This window comes from Suncus etruscus, chromosome 3, assembly GCF_024139225.1.
Source record: "Suncus etruscus isolate mSunEtr1 chromosome 3, mSunEtr1.pri.cur, whole genome shotgun sequence".
In the NCBI taxonomy this organism is placed as follows: Eukaryota; Metazoa; Chordata; class Mammalia; order Eulipotyphla; family Soricidae; genus Suncus; species Suncus etruscus.
In genome coordinates, this window is record NC_064850.1 from 138,817,922 (window position 1) to 138,838,590 (window position 20,669).

General features: G+C 44.8%; 2 protein-coding genes across 2 annotated transcripts in view; both read right to left on the reverse strand.

The window, feature by feature from the left end:
• The window catches only part of CIDEA (cell death inducing DFFA like effector a), a 449,150-nt gene that overhangs the window by 23,162 nt on the left and 405,319 nt on the right, over positions 1-20,669 (reverse strand). The gene's annotated exons all lie outside the window — the stretch shown is intronic.
• Positions 15,813-20,669, reverse strand: part of IMPA2 (inositol monophosphatase 2) — a 46,128-nt gene continuing 41,271 nt past the window's right edge. The window contains exons 6-8 of the mRNA XM_049770129.1: positions 19,612-19,720; positions 18,570-18,721; positions 15,813-16,334 (exon numbers count right to left, since the gene is read on the reverse strand). Coding sequence (XP_049626086.1) covers positions 16,219-16,334; positions 18,570-18,721; positions 19,612-19,720 — 377 coding nt within the window. The 3' untranslated portion in view covers positions 15,813-16,218. The remainder of the gene's footprint in view (positions 16,335-18,569; positions 18,722-19,611; positions 19,721-20,669) is intronic.

Here is a 20,669-nt window from a genome sequence, read left to right on the forward strand (position 1 = left end):
GCCCCTAATCTTCCTTGTGAAGAAATACAGGGCTCTCACATATTCACATACACACACACACATTCACACATGCTCACACACATTTACACGTATATACCAAACACATTCACATATATGCTCATATTTTCATAAACTCATCATGCACATACATATATTAACACACATATTCACACACTCATACACACATTAACATAGCACACTCACATACTCACATATTTACACACATATTCATATACATACTCGCATTCACACAGACTCACATACATTCACACATGCTCCTATACACATTGAGGGAACACCATCCTGCATGAGAAAGCTGTTCCTGCTTCATTACTTGGAGAGGCCTCTTCAAATAGAAGTCAGGCGACTGGGCCTGTGCCCTGAGTCAAGAGGGAGTTTGACATGGAAAGTACTTCTACTTCCTGCAGAACAGAGATGCACAGAGCTCAAGCAACTTTAGCAAACATCTAACTCAATTTCTCATCTTTGCTTTCTTTGCCTTTTTTTTTTGGAGGGGGGTTCACAACCACGAAGTGCTCAGGAGGCCTAAGGCCATGCTGCAAAATTTTCCTTGCTTCCCATTTTCTTTCTTTCTTTTTTTTTTTTTTTTTTGGTTTTTGGGTCACACCCGGCGGTGCTCAGGGGTTACTCCTGGCTGTCTGCTCAGAAATAGCTCCTGGCAGGCACGGGGGACCATATGGGACACCGGGATTCGAACCAACCACCACCTTTGGTCCTGGATCGGCTGCTTGCACGGCAAACGCCGCTGTGCTATCTCTCCGGGCCCTGCTTCCCCATTTTCAAGTTTTTTTTTTACTGTCCTACTCTCAAGGCTTACTCTTGGAAAAATAAATTTACTTCTGATTCATTTTAATATGAGATTTCTGTCTCACTCAGAAAACTCTTATTGAGCATCTTGCTGGTGACATTTCCACTCCAACTGGCCTCTGGTCTTCTCTGCCCTCTCTAGGTTAACCCTTGGGATTTCACTTGAAGTGCCCTGATTTTTGGCTTTCAGTCTATTTTATTCATGGGAGGCACTGGCCTTTATTATTTTTGAACTCTAACCATTAAGAACAATTATATTGAACAATAGCATGCATATAGTATAGTACATAGCTCTTTACTATACAATTCAATTTTTTTTAAATGTGTATAGCCTCTCAGATCAAGATTAAAATACTTTCAAAGCCTAGCAGTCTCCTTCTGGTTCCTTCTGTGCAAAACCCACCTTCTCTGACCAGGATAACACTATTGTGGCTTTTGTCACCATCAATTCATTTGGTACATTCTTGAATTGTACAATTAGTTGAGATATTTAGGATATTCTGGGCCTGGGATATAGCTCAATGGTAAAACAACTGCCGTGTACATATGGGTCCTATGTTTGATTCCTGACACTTGCCTTGCCCTCCCCAATGTGCTATCAATCTAGCCCATTTAAGTAACTTAAAATATTTTTTTTATTTTGGTGGTGGGGGTGGGGATGGTCCACACTTGGCAATACTAAGGGCTCTTCCTTGCTTTGTGCTTAGGAGCAATTCCTAGCAGTGCTTAGGGATCAACCAAATCAAGTCTATAGGACCCTACTGGGGTTGACTGTGTGCAAGAAAATACCTTAATCCCTGTACTGTCTCTCTGGCCTTTAGCACCAGTCATTGGGCAGGACATTGGGGAGTGATGATCAAAAAGTTGCACAACTGGTGCATGGCCTACCTTCCTGCTCTTTCTCAGGTCTGGCTCCAGCTCCAGTAGCCTCAGAAAACCTAAGGTGACACCAGCTATTTGCTAACTGTCATAGGGCCTCGAGCCTTATCAATCTCATGACTCCTGCCTACTCTGGGTTTTACTCCTCCCATAGCGCGCCAAAGTTGACTGGCTATATTCTTTCTGGTTAAACCCTTTGGTTCTGCTGTCACCGGCTGCCCTCAAACCTTCCGTGCTCTGCTGCTGTCCTTGGGCTGGATGTGCTGAGGTGAGTCTGAGACAATTCACTTCCTGGAGGTGCTTCACTGCTACAGGGCACAGATGGGTCCCAGGTAATCACTGTGCTCATGAGAGAGGGGGGGAAAGAGAGGAGAGAGAGAGGGGAGAGAGAGAAAGGGGAGAAAGAGGGGAGAGAGAGGGGGGAGAGAGGGGAGAGAGAGGGGGGAGAGAGAGGAGAGACAGAGAAGAGAAGAGAGAGAGAAAGAGAGAGAGAGAGAGAGAGAGAGAGAGAGAGAGAGAGAGAGAGAGAGAGAGAGAGAGAATGAAGCACCCTTTGGGAAAACCAAAATTTAAAACTATCCAATTAAATTGGAGAGGTGAGGAGGTGTGCTTTCGGATCTTTGGGTACACTGAAGATGTCTTGGTGTTAGAATTATGTGCCTGAGAAACTTTTATTTATTTGGGGCCATACCTGGAGATGCTCAGGATTTACTCCTAGCTGTGCTCTTTGGAATCACTCTTGGCTGTGTTCCGGGGACCATATGGGTTTGCTGAGAGTTGAACTCTCAGGTTAGCAGCATGCAAGAAAAATTTCTCCAGTATCAAAGAAATCATAATTAATAGTATTTTAAACCACATATTCTCAACCAATAAAAATTTGAGCTGACTGGGGCCAGCGAGGTGTCGCTAGAGGTAAGGTGTCTGCCTTGCAAGAGCTAGCCAAGGAAGGACCCCGGTTTGATCCCCCGGTGTCCCATATGGTCCCCCCAAGCCAGGGGCAATTTCTGAGCGCTTAGCCAGGAGTAACTCCTGAGCATCAAACAGGTGTGGCCAAAAAAACAAAAAAACAAAACAAAACAAAACAAAAAAAATTTGAGCTGAATTTTTACAAAACTAGAGTACATTTCTTGTTTGTTGTTAACAAAGCTGCTTTATCTCATGAGACCAGGAATCGGCCACTTTAAAGAGACTGGCCTGGGCACAGGCTCTCTGTCTCAGGCCCATAATTCAACCCAGAACAGTATCACTGGGAGGTGTGTAGGGGACCTGGCTTGTGAGCAGCAGAACTGAACCAGAACCAGCCCCACTAAATGCTGGGCAAGACCCTGACTGAGTCACCCACCCATTCATATCTGCTCAGGGCTGCATCAATGTGCTCTGGGATCAGAGAGCCAGAGATCACCATCCTGGGTGCTTCTCATAAAGATGAGTGTGGATCTGAGCTTGGAAGCAGTGCTCAGAGGGGCCAGCAGCCAGCAGACTTGTGCAAGTCTCCATCTAGACAACTGCTCCTCCAACTAGACTAAAAGCCAAGAGTACTGTCCATTCTACTGCGGTGTCATGGATCTCCTGATTCTGGAGCAGTCTGCATGTAAAAGGTCATACCCATACCAGTCAATAAGATAGGAGCTCTTGTTCTGGGATTTAAAATTCCCTAAGGAGGGAGTGGAGAGGGGCCAGAGTGATGGTACAGTGGGGTAGGGTGAGAGGAGTGGGGATCCTTGCACAAGGCTGATCCAGATTCAATCCCCAATATCCCAGTTGGTCCACAGACCACGATTAGGAGTGATTCCTAAGTGCAAAGCAAGGAGTAAGCTTTGAGCATTGCCAGGTGTGGCCCCAAAACAAGATCCAATAGAAGTTCTAGGCCTTTTTCCACAATTAACCCATTTTTAGAACTATGTGCCAGGGCTGTGGCCTGCTCAGTGGGAGACGCCTTTCCCCATGGCCAGACTAAAGTTAGGTTCACCATGTAACCTGGATTCACTACTTCACTTGGTTGGTTTCTTGCTGTTACTGGACACAAGTGCTTCTTTTCCTTCCAAAAAAGGAACAAAGGTGATGTTCTTTTTGGCTGGTTTTACTTTGAGTTATTTTTCTCCAGAGAAAGTGTCCAAAGAAGCTGTGTTCTGGGGCTAATCCCAGAGTGAAATCAGCTCTTGGCCTTTCCCAACTGGGCCAAAGGGCAGAGCAAAAGTCTGCTTTATGTAACTCAGTTGTCCCAGTGGCAACCAAAACGCATCTATGGAAACGAGCACTACACTTTCCATGCAGTGTGCCCTGATTGTTCACAGAGCTTCAGAGAAAGGCTAACTCTGGAAGAGATACACAAATACTGGCATCGTGACATCTGAAAAAATATTTTATTCAAACATTACAGAAATCTTCTCTGACCCTGTCTCTAGTCTAGACCATATCCCTTTCCTGCCCTCTTCCTGTGCCCCATCTGAATCCTTGCACTACAGTTTCCTTGCAATCACAAGTGTTATTTGCAGTGTTTGTGGACAGAAGCTTTATATATTACATGTATTCATGAAGCAATAGATAGCTCTTTCTGTCTTCGCATATCAGGAGCTAATATAGTATTTTTTTTTTTTTTTTGTGGTTTTTTTGGGTCACTCCCGGCAGTGCTCAGGGGTTACTCCTGGCTCCATGCTCAGAAATTGCTCCTAGCAGGCACGGGGGACCATATGGGACGCTGGGATTCGAACCGATGACCTCTTGCATGAAAGGCAAACGCCTTACCTCCATGCTATCTCTCCAGCCCCTAATATAGTATTTTTAACTGCTGCATATTTCACAGCACATATATGACACATTATATATAATATTTTCCTCTTTTGCTGAACCAAACTTTTCTCAGTCAGTAGTATAAGCAATGCTGAACTGAGCATAACTGTGAATGTCTGCTGTGTGTCTGGTGTTTCTCAGGGATAGAAGACCAATGAATAGGGTTCTTGGATCATCAGGTATCAATATTTGGACATTTCTGGTGGTGGAATTAATGTAGTACATGAAGAGGCTAGTTTGAAATAAGGTGAATTTGAATTGTGTAATGTTAGACTATAATTACATTAATAAAAGCAATAAATAATGAAATACATTTTAACAGTGTCTCTTTGTTTTTTTTTTTGGGGGGGCACACCCATTTGACACTTAGGGGTTACTCCTGGCTATGCGCTCAGAAATCGCCCCTGGCTTGGGGGGGACCATATGGGACACCGGGGGATCGAACCTCGGTCCTTCCTTGGCTAGCACTTGCAAGGCAGACACCTTACCTCTAGCGCCACCTCTCCGGCCCCAACAGTGTCTCTTTGTAAAGGAAAGTTTGTTTGCTTATTTAGGGGCCGCACTCAGCAGCTCAGATCTTACTTCTGGCTCTGTTCTCAGAGATTGCTCCTGGTGGGGCTCAGGAGACCGCATGGGATGCTTGGGATCAAATATGGATCAACCACAGGAAGTGCCCTACTCACTGTATTCTTTCTCTAGCACCAGGAAAGCAATTTTTCAGTTCTAGTTCTGGGTTCTCCATGCCTCTTTGCACCTCACTGCTAATGTGAGCAAGTTGCCTGTGCCCATCATAGGCCTATCTCTGTTGGTGCCTATAGGAATGTAATGTTGAGTGACTGTCCCTCTCCAAGTCCTTTCCCCCTGCACTATTTTTGTTGTTGTTGTTGTTGTGGTTTTTGGGTCACACTCGGCAGTGCTCAGGGGTTATTCCTGGCTCCAGGCTCAGAAATTGCTCCTGGCAGGCACGGGGGACCATATGGGGCGCTGGGATTTGAACCGATGACCTCCTGCATGAAAGGCAAACACCTTACCTCCATGCTATCTCTCCGGGCCCCCCCCAGCACTATTAACTTGGTATCATCATCATCATCATCATCATTAATATCATCATCACCTATTACACTTTAATAGTTAAAGGTCAAACATTCCTTCAAACATTTTTTAAAAAACTTAAGAAGTTGGGCCCGGAGAGATAGCACAGCAGCATTTGCCTTGCAAGCAGCCGATCCAGGACCAAAGGTGGTTAGTTTGAATCCCGGTGTCCCATATGGTCCCCTATGCCTGCCAGGAGCTATTTCTGAACAGACAGCCAGGAGTAACCCCTGAGCAATGCTGGGTGTGGCCCAAAAACCAAAAACCAAACCAAACCAAAACAAAAAACAAACAAACAAAAAAAACAAACTTAAGAAGTTGGGGCTGGAGCAATATAGCACAGCAGGTAGGGTGTTTGTCTTGCACAAGGTCAATCCAGGTTCAATCCCTGGCATCCAATATGAATCCTCAGCCTGTCAGGAATAATTTCTGAGTGCAGAGCCAGGAATGATCCCTGAGAGACACCAGGTGTTGTCCAAAAACCAAAATAAAATTTTAAAATGTTATAAAATTACATTTCAAGGAACGCAAAAATTAACTGGTTTTAGTGCTGTGGATTAGACCTAGGTCTGACACATGCCCGAGTTTCATGCATGCAATGCTCCAATGTCACAGCTCACCAGAGTATCTCAGTTCTCTAATCTGCTGCCCACTTCCCACCATAGCAAACTCTATTTTGTACATAGTAGGTTCTGTTGTCTTTGATCATGTGTTTTTCCCTTGTATCTCACACATAAGAGACATCATTCTGTGCCTGTTCTCCTTCAGGGTGATTTCACTCAACATGATACTCTCCAGATCCAACATATAGCAGCAAACTGTGTGATTTTTATCTTCCATGATGTAATGTGTGCACCGGAGTTTCTTTATTCAGTATTTTTTTCTTGGACACTTAAATTATTTCCAGATTTTTGGTTATCATGAAGTGAACATAGGAGTGTAAATGTATTTTCTGATTAGAATTTTTGGCCCTTGGGGTAGTTTTATAGAAGTGGGTCATATAGAAGTTCAATTCTTAGTTTTTTTTTGAGGAGTATTCATGTTGTTTTCCAAAAGGATTGAACCAATCTACATTCTGCGCGCCAGTAGACGAGGGTTCCTTAATCCTCAATCCATGACAATACTGATTGTTTCTGTTTTTTTGTGATGTGTGCCAGTGTCACTTGTTTGTAGTAATATTTAATTTTTGTTCTTAATTACATTTCCCTGATGATAAGTTATGCAGAACATTTTTTTCATATACCTATTGGTTATCTCTCTGTTCTCTTTGAGAAAGCTTATTTTCATCTCTTCTTTATATTTTTGGATGGGGTTGATCATTTTATTCTGGTTAAGTTTATCAGGGCTTACTCCTGGCTCTATACTCAGGGACCACTCCTGATAGGATTTGGGGGACCAGATGGGATGCCAGGGATGGAACCCTTTTCACCCTGTTTGCTCCATGCAAATACCCTACCCAGTGTACCATTTTCTTGTTAAGTTTTATGAGTGCTTTATATATCTGGCTATTACCTCGCTCTCAGGTAAGTGTTGGGCAAATATTTTTTTAGTATATGGGTTTTATATTCTGGCATTTTATTTATTGATTCTTCTATGACACAGAAGCTTCTTAATTTGGTGTAGTCCCATTTGTTTCTCTTTGATTCTATTTGATTGATCAAAGGTCTTGAGTCATTGAAGATGCCTCTAGATTCATGTAATGAAAGATTATGCTTATGACTGACCTGTTTTTCTAGCATTATTTGTTGAAGGGCCTTTTTGTTTTTGTTTGTTTGTTGTTTTGTTTTTAGGACATACCAGGTGGTGTTCAGGGGTTACTCCTGGCTCTGTGTTCATAAATTGCTCCTGGCAGTGTCGGGAATGCATATGAAATGCCGGGAATTGAATCCCAGTTCGTCCCAGGTCAGCCATGTGCAAGGCAAATGCCCAACCACTGTGCTTATAGCTCCAGGCAATAAAGGGGCTTTCATTGACCCACTTCATACTCTTCATTCCTTTGTCAAAGATTAGCTGAACATCTATCTGAGGCTCTGTCTCTGGGCTTTCGATTATTTTTCATTGGTCTGAGAGTCTGTTCTTTTTCAAGCACCACATTGTTTTATTAATATGGCTATAGAGTGTAGTTTGAAGTTGGTGAGAGTTTTTTCCCTAAGATTGCTTTGGCTTTGGGGGAGGGCTTGTTACTCCATATAAATTTTAATAGTATTTGTTCTATGTCTTTAAAACATGTTGTAGTTCATTTTTTAATAAGAACTGCACTTAATTGGTATAGTTATTTGGTTACTATCACCATTCTAACAATACTAATACTTCTAATCCATGAACAGAGAGTGTGTTTCCATGTTTTGTGTGTCTTATTTCCTTTAGGAGTGATTTTTACTTTTTTGGGGGTGTGGAGAGGAACTCTGCTTTTGGTGAGTTCAAGTAATTGATGTGGCAAGCTATTGAGATGAAAGAATTAATTTCTATCATTTTGTAGTAGCTATGCGTGTTTGTGTAGTTTGTCTTGTCTTTAATGGAAGCTCCTTTAATGTCTCCTACAAAACTGGTTTCAAGGCCATAAAATTTCTACGCTATTGCATGTCTATGAAACTTTGTGCCATACCTTTAACTCTAAGTGATAACGTAGGAGGACAGAGTAGATTTTGGCAAGGTGTTCTTTTCATTGAGTTTTGTTATTGCTATTGTATTTACTATATTCCTCCATCCTCTTCTGGCCCTCAGAGTCTCTTTTGATGCACCTATTATGATTTGGGGGGGGGTTTGGGTCACACCCAGTGGCATTCAGGAGTTACTCCTGGCTCTATGCTCAGAAATCACTCCTGGCAAACTCAGGGGACCATATGGGATGCCGGGATTCAAACCACTGTCCTTCTGCATGAAAGGCAAACACTTTACCTCCAGGCTATCTCTCCTGTCCCACCTATTATGAATCTTATGAAATTGTCTTTGGATGTATTGTTCTTCTTTGAACTTGCTGCATTCTGGGTTTGATTCTCAGCACCATATGGTCACTTGAGCAGCAAGCTCAGGGGACAATATGTGATAGCAGTGATCAAACCAGGATTGGCTGCAAGCAAGGCTAACAAGGCAAGCACCTTACTTCTCTTTGATCTAGGCATCATATTTTATAAAATGAGTTTAAACTATTTTCATTGTACTGAGTATCAACCAGAGTGTCTCTGGGCACCCAAGCACTGTATAGGAATGCTGCTCCCCAACTATTTTAATTGAAGTAAAACCCAAGTAGAGTAAAATGTACTACATTTTAAATGTCTACTTCAGTTGTGTTAAGTCCACTGGCACTATTATGCAACAGATATGCAAAACTTTTTCTTTATTGTTTATTGTATATTTTTTGGGGGGGGCACATCTGATGGTGCTTGGGAAACCATATGGGGATCGAACCCAGGTCAGCCACATGCAAAGCAAGCATCTCACCTGCTGTACTGTTGCTCCAGCACCTGCAGAACTTTTTCATCTTTCAGAACTGAATTTCCATTCCCATGACATTATGACCCCTCATTTCCCTCCACCTCTGCCTACTTTCTGCTGCCATCATCTTACTTTCCCTCTTTAGGAATCTGATGACTCTTGGTCTCATAGGAGAAGGACCATACAGTCCTTTTGCGACTGCTTTATCTCACTGAACTGGATGCTTACAAAGTCCATTCCTAGGTAGAATGAGCCAGAATATTCTTCCTGTGAAGAGTTCAATAAAATTCCACTCTCTGGCCAGGTCCTATCTGAATGATCTATTTACCTACCTATCAGTATTACAATTGGGAGTGGTGGTGGTGGTGCTTCCTTTTGGCTCTTGTAACTAATTACCTCCATGCAAGTGGGTGTATGCAAGTGACACTCTTTTAAGAAACTATGAACCACGGGTAGCAGCTTTGTTATTTTTTTCTACCATAAAGCCACCTTTTCTCTTTTCAGAGTGACCAGACTTATTTCTTACCTCTCCACCCACCGTGCAGTTAGAGTTTGATATACACTTTTCCAGTTTTGAATGTCCACAGTGATCAGTGAGAAAAGCACACTTTTCTCAAAGTCTGAGATAGGCCACTGGAGGCATTGTGGAAATCGAGTTGGCGGGAATTCCACGCCAAAAGCCAGCAAAGGTCATCTTTCTGGCTCTTATTCCCTCCTGGCCCTATTTGGCTTTTTACATGGCTCCATCCCAAGGGGGGGGGGGGGTTTGATAGGACCTCTGCAGGGAGACCAGAGATAAATGTCACCATCCACCACTAGGGGACAGTAGACACCCTATTCCCCAGCACTGACAGATGCGCCTGTCTTTCAGAGCCCGCAGCAACCAACCAATCATTTCCCCATGCCTGTGCACATACGTGTCACAACACAGTCCCGTGTATTCCAGACATGAGCAAAGCACAGAGCTTTCTCTAGCTGCACTCACGGGGAGTTAGATCTTTGGTCTTCAGTGTGGCCGATGAGGCTGCCTTTTGCCCCTTCTCCTCTGTCCTGTCTGGTGCTGGCTCCTCGGTGAGTTCTCTCTAGTCTCATTACAGATACTCTCATCCATGCCTTTCACCCTCGCTACTGCTACTGACCAATGCCCACTCACTACATACTTTAGACTCCTATGAACAGGCAGTTCTTCTGCTGTTAATCCAGGCATAATTTTCTCTTCTTTTTCATCTATGTCTTGAATGTAGATCTGCCAGTCAAGATTGACTGAAACATGGCCCTCTCCCTTACACGGAGGATTTGGAATCTTATGTATTGGCCTGTGTATGCTTATCTCCCTTTTGATTAAATGCTTTGTAAAGACACACACATATACGCCATACTTGATAGTGCTCAGGGCTTACTTCTGACTCTGATCAGGGACCACTCCTGAAGGAAGATTGGGGGATATATGTAGCACCAGGGATCAAAACCTTGGTTGACTGCATGCTAGAGAAGCACCCTACCCACTGTACTATAATTATGGCCCAGCTTTGTAAATTTTTTTTTGTTTGTTTTTGGGTCACACCCGGCAGCGCTCAGGGGTTACTCCTGGCTCTATGCTCAAAAATTGCCCCTGGCTGGCACAGGGGACCATATGGGATGCCGGGATTCGAACCACCATCCTTCTGCATGAAAGGCAAACGCCTTACCTCCATGCTATCTCTCCAGTTCCAGCTTTGTAAATTTCTTAAGGATAGGTATTATATTTGTTATTTGGTTTTGTTGGGACTAGAGTAAGCTGTGCTCAGGATTTATTCTTGGCTTTGTGACCAGAGGTTGTTTTGGGTGCTGATTAGGGGACCATATGAGGTGCTGGGGATTGACTCAAAGTTAACAGTGCCTTAGACCTTTTACTATCTTCTCCAACCCCTTGGATCACATTTTATTATAAGTAACTCCAGAACATAGCTCATGTTTACTAGATATATAACATAGATTACAAATGATCAGGAACAGATGTTCCGAGCTTTCCACATGGCAGGCATTGTTATCTTCTATTATGCAAAGTTCAGAAAGAACAAGATCTTTAAAAAAAAAAAAAGGGACAAGATCTTTGTCCAGAACTCCCATAGCTAGGAGTTGGTTTGAGGCTATGCTGAATAAATTGCATGTTAAATGTTAAATGCCATTGCATGAAGGTTTTTTTCTTAGTATTCTTGGGTGGTGCTTTTGTTGTTTTTGTTTTTTAGGTCACACCTGGAGGTGCTCAGGGGTTACTCCTGGCTCTGCACTCAGAAATCGCTCCGGGCAGCTTCCGGGGACAATATGGGATGCTGGGAATTGAACCCAGGTCTATCCAGGGTTGGCCACACACAAGGTAAATGCCCTACCACTGTGCTCTCTCCCACCCGGTGTACTGTTGGTTTTTTTGTTTGTTTGTTTGTTTTGGTTTTGGGGCCACACCCATTGACGCTCAGGGGTTACTCCTGGCTATGCACTCAGAAATCGCTCCTGACTTGGGGGAACCATATGGGATGCTGGTGATCGAACCCAGATCTGTCCTGGGTCAGTCATGTGCAAGGCAAATGCTCTACGGCTGTGCTATCGCTCAGGCCCCAGCTGCTGTTTTTTAAACACCACCACCATAAACAAAAAAGCACATGATCCCTGTAATTGTTTCATTTAATCGATATTACTCTTTACTCACAAAATTGGCCATGTCAGTGTCTAGACATGACTTTAATTGGCATGTTCAATGTAACTAAAATGTTTAAATGGCCTCACCAAAGTCATTACTCAGGTCTTGGGAAACAATTAAAAATATTACATCCATGGGGCCAGAGAGATAGCATGGAGGTAAGGCGTTTGCCTTTCATGCAGAAGGTCATCAGTTCGAATCCCGGTGTCCCATATGGTCCCCTGTGCCTGCCAGGAGCAATTTCTGAGCATGGAGCCAGGAGTAACCCCTGAGCACTGCCAGGTGTGACCCAAAAGCCACAAAAAAAAATTACATCCTGGTGGACTCAATTACGATGCTTTTTTTTCTTACTGGACTTCAATTTTACTTCATATCTTTGGTCTTGGTAAAAGTGCATCGTTGTTGGCTATGTGCAGACAATATGTTCCACAGCCAAAAAACTACAAAGAATAGTGGCATATATTCTGTCATAATGTTTAAAACCTGCCACTACATGATAATAAATTTGGAGAAGCATTCCAAATAAGTTCACCCTTCAGAGAGAATTTCAGAACACACGATAAACCCAGAGCCTAAATGAGAGAGGATTTGGGAGGATCAGTCAGTATCTGAGAGAATGCAATTTGCCATCATGAACAGCAGGGGGCGTGCAGCCAGGGGACTCACAGCATCTTGGATTTAGGTTTGGTACTTGGCTTGCATCACATATATTGGCTTTTCATTTAGTTCCTTTTCTTCTGAAGCCCTTTACAGGAGGGATTTTAGGAGATGGCAACGCCTTGACCCCCCATGAGGCCTTCTCCAATAAGGTGGGGGACAAGCAGGCCCTGCAGAGAGAGGCCAAAGCTGAGGTGTCTGTGCTCACAGCCCCTTGTCCTAGTTTCTGTTCTTGGCTCTTCTTGTGTGTTTGAGGCAACTAAATGCACATTCATTTCATTGGGTTCATGCTGCCCACTCAGGGAGAGGCATGGCTTGACCATTCTGGTAAGCTCAGAAGCTCACCCAGAAGGTTCTTTAGATGTATGTACAGACCCTTGCACAGAGTTGTAACCTCCCAGATTGTGTGAATGCGGAGAATTGTTTCAAAGGGCCTGAGGAGTCTGAAAATTATCTCAGCCTTTAGACCAGTTATGTTCTTCTTTGGTTTATTTTGAAAGATCTGCTCTGGGTCAAGGGTGAGGCTCAGTGGTAGAGAATGTGTTTCACACGTATGACACCCTTGTTTGTTCCCTGGTGCCACACACACACACACACACACACACACACACGCACGCACGCACGCACGCACGCACGCACACACAATCGAAGGCAAGGAGATGAGTGCCACTTTGCATGCTGGAGCCCTAGAGTCCATTCCAGGCACCATATGGTCCCCTGAACACTATTGGGAGTAACTTTCAAGCACTAGGCCTAGAGTAGCCGCTGAGTACTGCTGCATGTGACCCCGTATACAAAGTAAACAAACTTCAGATAAAGCCACAAATGTCTTGATATCTCACGACAATGGAAGAAAGTATCAGGATGTAACTTTCATGTGATCATCTTGGTCTCAGAATGACCATGGGACCATGAACAGGGTATAAATAGTTTTGTAGGCAGGCAAAGCCTGTTTGAAGTGTATTATAAACTGGATGTCTCTAGTTTTCCACATTAGTGGAACCAGATCTTTTTGTTTGAATATTAAACAGTAGAAGAATATCACCTGCCATTTATTTCATGGCCCTTCCAGGGCAATATGGACCCCTTGAAAAAGGCTCAAGGCCAAGTGACTTTGTTAAGGTCACATTTAAACACGTTAGCATGAACTCAGGGCCCAACCCCTCCGGCTTGTCTTTGCTTAGTGCTATATAATGATGAAAAAGAAAGACCATTTTCCCTTTCATTCACCAGCCTGGTGATAAGGACATAAAGACCTTTGAAGACTCAGACTGTAAGATGCTTAGATTAAAAGGAGTCAAAGAAACAGGTCAGGGCAAAACCCAGTACAAAAATATGGATGGCTCCATTGGCCCAACATCACTTTTCAAGGCCACAATGAGGCTGCAAACTGCCAGCTGCACTTGTCTTGGGAGATTTCTCAAGCAGTATGTGGTAGTGTAATGGCCAGTCCTGTGTGGACTTGATGGCCTTGAACTAGGGCACGGGTCCCTAAACTATGGCCCACAGGTTACATGCAGTCTGTCAAAGACATTTATTTATCCCACTGGATGTTTTCGCCACTGTTGCCTGCCTGCTTAGCAGCCAACTTGTTTAGGCCCACAGTACGCATGCGTGGGATGTGTGCAGCAATCTCTCACATCCCTCCTTCTGTCTCTCGACTCCTCTCAGTCTCTGGCAGAGGTCCTCAAAATATGGCCCTCCAAAAGCAGTTCCCATTGAAATACTGGTAAGTTTATTGATTTAACCATTTGTTCTTCATTTTTAATACTGTATTTCAAAAATAATTTTTTGTTTTTATGCTTCAAAATAAAATATGTAGTGTACATGGGAATTTGTTCAGTTTTTTTAAAACTATAGTCTGAGTCTGCCCCTCTGACCTGGACCTGTTAAGTAAGTTTGAAGACCTGTGTCTACATTCAGCTGTAGTGGGGTGGGGGCCTGTGGTGGCAGGGATGGAACTTTGGGTCTACCACATCCCTTAAATGAACTATGGTCCTCTGAGTCAGCTTCCTTTCCTGGATGACTTCGAAGGCAGGTTGGTAGCCACTGGGTTTCTGGGGGGTCCAAACTTTGGCATTAAGGAGCTCAGACTACTTAGCTCCATATCCTGGCCTATGGTGGTGCAGGGACCATGAACACCTCCTCGTCCTGCAGAAGGGTCTCTGCTTCTCCTATGGAGGTAGCACCTGGGCTGAAGCTCAGAATTGACCCATTAGCTTCTTTTTGGGTTATACCTGGCCGTGTTCAGGGTTGATTCCTGGCTCTGCACAGGTATCATTCCTGGTGGGCTTGGGGGAACCATATGGGATGCCAGAAATTAAACAGAGGTTGGCAGTCATGTGCAAAGCAAGCGACCTTCCTGCTGTTAAAGCTCCAGCCCATTATCAGAGAGCAAGATCGATTTCTGCACCTCGGTGCTAATGTGGCTTGTTTGATCTTATCTAGGCTTTACTTCAGATTTAGCCCAGGGGCCTCTTGTCTTGTCCCAAGTACCCAAGCACCTGACTTGAGTGGTGGCCTTGGAGTCACCCTGCAGTCATCCTGGGAGACCAGCAAGTATTGCTTTGGTTTCCTCCAGTTCAGTAAGCAGGAGACTAGCACAAAATTGGCTGATATGTGAAACACCCAGGTTTCAGGATAGCTCGTCAGTGCTGCCCTCTACAGTGCCAGCCAGGAGACCATGGTGCTGAGTGGCAGGCTTGTGCTATCCAGCCAAGTGATGGAAGGGAGCGCTACCTTTAATTCTCCAAACCCCATTATGGTCAGAGGGTAACATATCAGATGGCAACATCACTGAGATTCTAGATTTCAACAAGATACTTGGTGGGATCCTGGACTAAGCTGTGGACAAGGAGAGTGTGGGCTGACAGAGTGAGACAGATGGGGCTGAGCCATTCTAAGAGCACTGGAGGGCAGATTCATGAACAACCTCAAGAGACCTCAAGGGGTGCCCAAGGGTCTCCCCTACCCCTCGTACTCGCAGTTCTTTATGAACAGTCAAGAAATTACAACACTAGCAAGTCAGAGATAGTACAGCAAGTAAAGAACCCACACTGCATGTGGGTCCAGTCCTCAGCATCCAGTGTCCCCGAGACCTGCCAGGAATGATCCCAATAATATTAAGACACTATCAAAGAGTATCAACATTATAGAAGCGAGCAAGAGAAACCCAAAAGATTCAAGCTACTGCAGCTGCAGGCTAATGGTGATGAAGCAAAGTGCAGCATGGACTTGAACCCAGATGCCCTGGAATGGGGAGCTAAGCATAGGACAGTTCTAACTCCAGGCCTACCTTAACAGGCCACCTGCAGGCCCAAAATACCAATCGAATTGGTTGATCAATGTTTCACCTCAAGGCCCACAAGCATTGTCACCTTTGGGTTTTCCCAGGCAAACTTTCCAAAACTGTGGTTCCAGAGGTGACACTTAGGTAGAGAAACAGTGCTGCTGAGATTGTTGCTCTGATTTATTGCATTGGAAGTACCTTGGGGAGGGCCTGAGAACAAGTCCGCTTCCTCAGCAGTTCTAAAGCGATATTACCTGAGAGTTACCTTGTTGGGTAAGGAGGTGCATATATGTGTGTGTGTGTGTGTGTGTGTGTGTGTGTGCGCGTGCATATGTGTGCTTTTGTGTGTATGTTCGTATGTAGACTGAGATCACATAGTCCAAATATCAGGTGAGATTTGGGTGAGATTATAGAGAGCAAATCCAGGAGGAAGCAGCCACATTTTGTGGAGCGGCACATATGAATGCTCTGTACTGTACTATAGTGAGGGGGGCCATGGCACCTCCTGTGGGCCTAGGAAAGCCCCTCAGTTCTGGGTGATCTGTTCTTTTCATCCTGGTCCTGTTCTTTGTCACTGATCGTCGTCTCGCCCATAGTTAATTGTCTGCAGTGCCTGAGCTATGAGTGAAGCCAATTCCTGGGTGCCAGCTGCCACCACTCTGCAGGACATGAGGTCCAGGGGTCCACCTGGGGACAGAGAGAAATACAAGGGCTGAGTAATTCCAACAATGAGGTTCCCTCTCTGTGGTCTGGAAGCACAGATGCTAGTCAGAGTCAGAGTTCAAACTTCAGCCTCCATTCCCCCACTCAGAAACTGTGCTGGAATACAAGGTTAGGAGGAATTATTATTGTCATTATTTGTTTTTTGGGCCTTACCTGGCAGTGCCAGGCTTAATCCTCTACAGGATGCCAAGGATCGAATATGGGTCATGTGTGCAAAAGCAAATATTCTACCTGCTATACTATTACTCTGGCCCTGAAGGGGCTTTTTTTTTTTTTTAATAGAAGATTCAAGAAGTTTTTCTTGTGGCTGAAGAGACAGCAGTGCATAGTGTGCTTGTCTTGCACACAGTTGACCTGGGTTAAATCCTTGGCATCCCATATGGCCCCCTGAACCCCCTAGGAGAGATTCTTCAACACAATCAGGAGTAAGCCTTGAGCTCTGCTGAGTGAAGTTTAAAAACAAAAGTAAAACAAAAAGTTTTCTTTACCTTTTCATGTTTGTTTCACCACTGCCCCATTTAGGGGGCCTGTGTTGATGTGTGGTGTAGGAGCGGGGATTCCAATCAGGCTTGAGGAATGCCAAGGCAAGAGTCTCTGTCGATGTATTATCTCTGTGCTTGGAATGGTTGTGGTATTTATTTATTTATTTATTTATTTATTTATTTATTTATTTATTTATTTATTTATTTATTTATGGTTTTTGGGCCACACCCGGTGTTGCTCAGGGGTTACTCCTGGTTATCTGCTCAGAAATAGCTCCTGGCAGGCATGGGGGACTATATGGGACACCGGGATTCGAACCAACCACCTTTGGTCCTGGATCAGCTGCTTGTAAGGCAAACACCGCTGTTCTGCCTCTCTGGGCCCAATGGTTTTTATTTTTTGAAGGGGCCACACTTGCTGGTGCTTAGGGCTTACTCCAGGGTCTGTACTCAGGGGATCATTTCTGGCAGGCTTGGGGGTCCACATGTGGTGCTGGGGAATCAATCAATCTTAGGTTGGCCTTACTTCAGTACAGTCTCTAGCTAAGAGTGGTCGCTTTAAGTAAGTAAGCCTAGTTTCCTCTGCCTTGTCATGTACAGGGAACACTGCTTGGTCATTTTTTCGGTTTTTAAGTCATAGCAAGTTGTGTCAGCTACTCCTGCCTCTGTGTTCAAGAGATTATATGTGATGCTGGAGATCAAACTGGGGTTGGCTGTGTGCAGGATAAGTACCTTAGCCTTTGTACTATGTAACCCCACCAGGTTTTTAGATTTTTCTATTATCATAATTAATACCTTTAAGAAAGAGAAGAAGGAGAAGAAATCAAGTAAGATCCCCTATATACACAAGAGCCACAAAATTTCCACTAATAAAAAAGCTAGGAGAATTCAGGCTCTAAAAAGGGTCGTGTAGGGCTGGAGAGTTGGTTCACAACATAAAGTATTGCAGTCTTACTCTGACCCCTCAATCCTGAGCATAGGGTCAAGAGGCCTCTGAGCTTCATGGCCAAAACCTCTCCCTCAAGAAAGAATTCACTTTGCTAGTTTTGGAGGAGTGTTATATCTGGCAATGCTTGGGGGTTACTCCTGGCTATAAACTCAGGAATCAGTCCTGGTGAGCACAGGGGACCACATGGGATGCTGGGTTTAAACCTAGATTGTCAGCAAACACTTTCCAAACTGTACTATTTCTCCAGCCCTTACCACAACTTCATTAATTCCTTTTAAACAGTGATGTATATTTTGCCTGTGCAAAAGGATGACTCAGTATGCTGTGGCACTGGGGGATCTGCCCCTGGAAGCCAGATCCTGGCTTGTAGTGACTTTGAAGCCAGAAGCAACAGCTTTTCCTTGGATTCCTTCTAACACTGACAGGGTCTAGGGCACCACCTCCCAGGCCAGGATCTCCTCATCTGCATCTGTACAGTGGGCTCATACCACCCTTGAGGAGAGCTGGAACCAGTCAGGGCACTGGTTGTCTTGGGTGCAGCTAACAGGGAGGGGAGATGCTAAGTAATTTATTTTTGAAGAAGGGGTGGTACCATTTCTCAAATACTGGTAGTATTCTTGTCTTGCTGTCTGTCCTAATCCTGGCTCGCCTAGAGGCAGTGAGTAGCAAGAAGGAGATAAGGTGGAAAGGGAGTGGGCACCAACTTTGGAAGCTCTCATGCACCTGGTAGGTTGCTGTCAGCCAATGGCTAAGGGCAGAGGAACTCACCTGAAGTGTCTATCACGATGCCACCTGCTTCTCTGATGATGACGGTGGCAGCAGCCAGGTCCCAGCAGTGCAGACCAAACTGGTAATAGGCATCAGCAGCTCCCGAGGCCAGAAGGCAGAGCGCCAAGGTGGAGCTGCCAATCACGCGGACCCTGGAGGGAGCAGAGAGAACGCAGATGCGGGTGTGAGTGGGGCCCCAAAACTCCAAATCATGGGTATGTATACTCCAGCCGAGATGAGTCCCAGTGCAGGGAGCCAGCGGCTTGGCCAGCTAGTGCGATCCAGTCTTGTACTGCCTGATTCCAAAAAGCACTGAGAGTGACCTCTGAGCCACAAGCCTGTGTTACAATAGCCCCTCCTAATCACCACGGGTGGTGTCCCCTCCAAATACAAACACATATGTATTTTAGGGGCCAGAGCCATAGTACAGTGGCCAGAGCACTTGCTTTGCATGTAACTAACCCAAGTCCAATTCTTGGCATCCCTGAGCTTGCCAGGAGTGATCCCCGAGTTTATAGCCAGGAGCAAGGCCTGGGTATCACTGGATCTCACACACACTTTATTTATTTATTTAAATATGTTCACTTATTTAAGTATATGTGAGTAAAATGGAGCCACAGCGTGTCTTCCAACAAAGCCCAGAGTAGAAACTCAAGGTCTGGAGAAGCATATTCCTGAAGGAAGGGGCGCTTTCCCCAAACAGGCTCATGTAGCTCACTGGGTTCCTAGTGCCCTCAGCAGCGAGCAGCTTCCAGCACCAGCTCCTGGCAGGAAACAGGGCATTTGGACTTAATTTTTCTAAATATTTTCTAGAGCAATGTTATTCAACCAGGATCTCAGCACACTAGGTTCTCCAGCTCCTTGAGGTGATCTGCCATAAATAAAAGTCCTTTATGCATCTCCCAGTTGCACCAGGTCCCCCAAGCAGGCAGAGGCAGTGCGTGCCCACTTCCCAGCCCAGACTGTGAGCCATCCTTAATCCCTGAGCGTCTAGAAGCAGATGGCTGGTGCCTTCCCACCTGGGCCCCGAGTAGCTTCATACCCGTGAGCTTTGGCATGGAGTAACCGTTCCATGTTGCTCAGGAACAGTTTCAGAGTCGTAGGGTCACGCTTGGGACCAATTTCTGTTAAAATCAGGGCCTTTGAGAGATCTGCAAGAGAAAGCAAAGTTCCCCAGCTGAGAAAAATCGAGTCCTGGATGAGTCAGAGCAGCATTACAGCTGGGCATCTTATACATGCTTTTTGTTTGTTTGTTTGTTTGTTTTTGGGTCAGCGGTGCTCAGGGGTTACTCATGGCTCTATGCTCAGAAATCGCTCCTGGAGAGCACAGGGGACCATATGGTATGCCGGAATTCGAACCATTGTTTTTCTGCATGCAAATCAAACACCCTACTTCCATGCTATGTCTTCAGACCCTGATTTTCGATATTTAAATCAATTTCAACTGATGCTGAAAAAGAGGACCCTGTGAAGAGGAAGAAACATAATTCTAACTCAATTTTTTTTTATTTTAATTTTTTTTTTGGTTGTTTCTGGGTACACCTGGTGGCACTTTTCACCCTGTGCTCAAGGATCACTCTTGGTGGTGCTTTAGGACCCTAAGTGGAACTGGAGATTGAACTCAGGTCATTCAAGGCAAGAGCCCTATACCTCCTCCCCACCCCATCCCCCATCTTTCAGGCATTCTGACATTTGAAAGACTTCCTGAAACCAGCCTGCTCCACATCTGAGCCTGAATCACTCTTTGCCAGGCACATGCGTCACTAAGGATGAAATAACCAGGCACCTCTGTGGGTACACTGGGCTGTGCCCACAACATGGGGTGTGATGCTATGTGCAGAGGTGGGGCCCAGTGATGGATTTTCTCCAGGAAGTAAAAGATCAAGAGATGATAGACAGAAGTTGCCTTGTCACCAGTCCTGCAGCAAGAAGACCTGAATGAACCCCTTTGAGATACAAATACTGAGCTCTTCTGAGGTATAGAAAATGGGTGAGCCCAAACCTTAAAAAAAAAAATTGGGCCCGGAGAGATAGCACAGCGGTGTTTGCCTTGCAAGCAGCCAATCCAGGTGTCTGCCGGGAGCTGTTTCTGAGCAGACA